This window comes from Oncorhynchus clarkii, unplaced genomic scaffold (assembly GCF_045791955.1).
Source record: "Oncorhynchus clarkii lewisi isolate Uvic-CL-2024 unplaced genomic scaffold, UVic_Ocla_1.0 unplaced_contig_9004_pilon_pilon, whole genome shotgun sequence".
Classification (NCBI taxonomy): domain Eukaryota; kingdom Metazoa; phylum Chordata; class Actinopteri; order Salmoniformes; family Salmonidae; genus Oncorhynchus; species Oncorhynchus clarkii.
Window position 1 is genome coordinate 57,501 of NW_027257982.1, and position 3,557 is coordinate 61,057.

The following is a 3,557-nucleotide window of genomic DNA, read 5'->3' on the forward strand; positions in this document are numbered from 1 at the left end:
TGCTAATTAGGGGTCCTTAAACCAATTGCCCACGATTGTGCCGTTTGGTTGCTATGCTGACACTATAGAATGTGTTTACAGCAGTTGTTAACCAACTTAAATACCCTGACCCTATGTGTCTTTCTTCCTCCACAGATCCTGAACAAATACGAGTCCTGGATCTCGTTTCTTAGCAGCGTCCGTTACTGGATGGCCTTCAACATCGAGCGAGCGTGTCAGTCCTACTTCGGCTGTGTCCAGTGTATCAGCGGACCACTGGGAATGTACAGGAACAACCTGCTCCACGAGTTCATAGAGGATTGGTACAACCAGACCTTCATGGGCAGCCACTGTAGCTTCGGCGACGACCGCCACCTGACCAACCGCGTGCTGAGCCTGGGCTACGCCACCAAGTACACAGCCCGGTCCAAGTGCCTGACCGAGACCCCCATCACCTACCTGCGCTGGCTGAACCAGCAGACCCGGTGGAGTAAGTCTTACTTCAGAGAGTGGCTCTACAACGCCATGTGGTTCCACAAACACCACCTCTGGATGACCTACGAGGCTGTCATCACCGGGTTCTTCCCCTTCTTCCTCATCGCCACGGCGATACAGCTGTTCTACCAGGGGAGGATCTGGAATATCCTTCTCTTCCTGTTGATCGTCCAGGCGGTCGCCCTCATCAAGTCCTCCTTTGCCTCTTGCATGAGGGGCAACATTGTCATGGTCTTCATGTCCTTCTACTCAGTGTTGTACATGTCCAGTCTGCTACCGGCCAAGATGTTCGCTATCGCCACCATAAACAAGGCTGGCTGGGGCACGTCAGGGAGGAAGACGATCGTGACTAACTTCGTAGGGCTCGTTCCCATATCGGTCTGGTTCACCATCCTCTTCCTTGGCATTATCTATACGGTCGTCCAGGAAACCAGAAAAGATTCTCCTTTTCCAGACTCTGAAAAGATAGTCTTAATCGTTGGTGCGATAGTGTACGCCAGCTACTGGGTCATGCTCTTGACGTTGTACATGGTACTGATCACTAAATGTGGCAAGAGGAAGAAAGAACAGCAGTATGATATGGTGCTGGATGTATGACATCTTCCTCTTTTCCTCCTCCTCCTCCTCCACTGAAACTCCTCGATTGGGTCTTAAACACCACTCTATTTCCTGTATAGTGCACTACTTTTCACCAGGGTCCATACAGGGTTCTGGCCAAAAAAGTAACACACTTTTTACGGATCAGGGTGCAGTTCGAGACGTAGACATGCTCCCTCTCAACGTTTACAAAGTGAAGAATCTCAAACTGCTCATTGATTGTTGGACTCTCGGCAGGTGACGTGAAGTGACGATGCCAGAAGAGCGATATCATTGCTGCTGTGACTGACTGCAACAAGAAACTACAGATATTTCCTTCTGAAATATTATGATGATGAGGTAAAAAAACACTTGTTGGTGATGTGTTTTGCCAAATGGAAAACCACCAAATGGACATCCTGTTTTTCCACATAGATACACAGAGATGATGTGCATAATGTCTATGCACTTTTAAAGTCTCACTCCCATTGTGCATAATGCTTGACAGAGTCATTTGAAGATGAAATACCTCAGTGGGTATGCTTTTCATTGTATGAGTGAGTGATCGGGAAGCACCCAGAAAATGGCTCGTTCTCGATTATAACATAATTTATGATGTTTTTTTGGTCATATTTGTCCTCTTTTTTTTATACACAGTTGTTAATGAAAGTCAAAGCTGGAATTTCTCAGTTCTTTGGCCATGCTGTATCTGTTGACGTGTTACTTTGTAATTTACATATTATATTTTAATGCCTTTTTATATAGACTTTTTTTAAATTCTATTTTTGCTTTAATAAACACCAAAGATTCTTTATTTTCATTCATTTTTTTTTATATAAAATGGAGAGAAAAAAAATGCATTGTGCATTCAACTGTTATAACAATGATGTGTGTATCTGATCAAAAATGTGAAGTTAACAGCTGGGTTTTTGTCTGCAATGATAACAATAAAATGCAATTCTAGGGATAAGTTATTGAATACAAGAAGGGTGATTAACCTGTGTTTTTTTTAATGTACATTGAGAGAAAACCAGCAATATTTATAAGAAGATTCTGTGGTTTATAGATAATTATATATTTGATAATATACATTTCATAATAGACCTTATAGAGACCATCGTTGGTTTTGGAGAGGTAGACGTTCTGCAGGATTTTGCTCCAGCCCTAATCTTAACATAGCCTTTCGCAAATCTAAATTAGCAAGACAGCACAAACAGATCTGGGACCAGGCTAGCTCTAACACACTCTAATCTACTGATCAGCACAAATTGATCTGGGACCAGGCTAGCTCTAACACACTCTAATCTACTGATCAGCACAAATTGATCTGGGACCAGGCTAGCTCTAACACACTCTAATTTACCGATCAGCACAAACTAATCTGGGACCAGACTAGCTCTAACACACTCTAATCTACTGATCAGCACAAACTGATCTGGGACCAGGCTAGCTCTAACACACTATAATTTACTGATCAGCACAAACTGATCTGGGACCAGGCTAGCTCTAACACACTCCCATTTACTGATCAGCACAAACTGATCTGGGACCAGGCTAGCTTTAACACACTCTAATCTACTGATCAGCACAAACTGATCTGGGACCAGGCTAGCTCTAACACACTCTAATCTACTGATCAGCACACACTGATCTGGGACCAGACTAACTGTTACTGCAGGGCAGGAGCAAAAGCCTGCCACGCAGTATCTCTTCAGGCGGCGGTTTTGACCACCTCTTGCCTTACTGTAGGACTTCCTGAAATAGGTTTCAAGGTTTCATACGAGTTCACATGAGGACATTCGTCACATGATGCGTTCTGAAAATTGTATAAACAATGCGTTAATCCACATCAGATTAAAATCCCAAAAGATACATTTTCGCAAAAATGTAATGATCTATTCCAGAGTATTGATTATTGATTATTGACTCTTTAGAGAGTTTAAGAACACATTTTAATCCATTTTATTAGAATTGATCAGACCGAATATTGAACCGTGACTTTGGGATCATGGGTAGTATTATCATGAAGCACTTTTGTGTTGTGCCAAACAATAAATAAATGATGTCTTACTATGTCTAGAAAGTTGTCATCATTGATCTGTAATACTACTTCTGTCATAATGAATATGTGTGACTCCCTCGTGTCTTATAACACTGATGGTCAGTAAAACACACTTGTTTGCACATAAAATGAGACATTCTCACTAGCGTAGTAGTGTTAGGTTTACATTGGCGGATGTTGCTGTTTGGCTGCTGTTGTGTTTTATTGTTTCAATGGAGACAGCTGAATCTGGAGAATAGAGGGCCTTTCTCCAGACAAGTATCACGGGGTGGAGAGTTGCCATGGCAGAGAAGCTTATTTATTGTACACACAAACGTTTTAGTATACTGTAGCAGAGTAGTGAAATCAGTCGTCTAGACTTGGCCATTCCATAAGAATCCTCTCACTGATCTTCCCAGGTCATCCAGGAGGTTCACTTTGAATGAGATACATCACACGGTATTAA

General features: G+C 42.4%; 1 protein-coding gene across 1 annotated transcript in view; it reads left to right on the plus strand.

Moving 5' to 3' along the window:
• The window catches only part of LOC139394394 (hyaluronan synthase 2-like), a 32,384-nt gene extending 29,290 nt beyond the window's left edge, over positions 1–3,094 (plus strand). Inside the window, exon 4 of the mRNA XM_071142449.1 lies at positions 136–3,094. Coding sequence (XP_070998550.1) covers positions 136–1,071 — 936 coding nt within the window. The 3' untranslated portion in view covers positions 1,072–3,094. The remainder of the gene's footprint in view (positions 1–135) is intronic.
• The last annotated feature ends 463 nt before the right edge of the window (positions 3,095–3,557 follow it).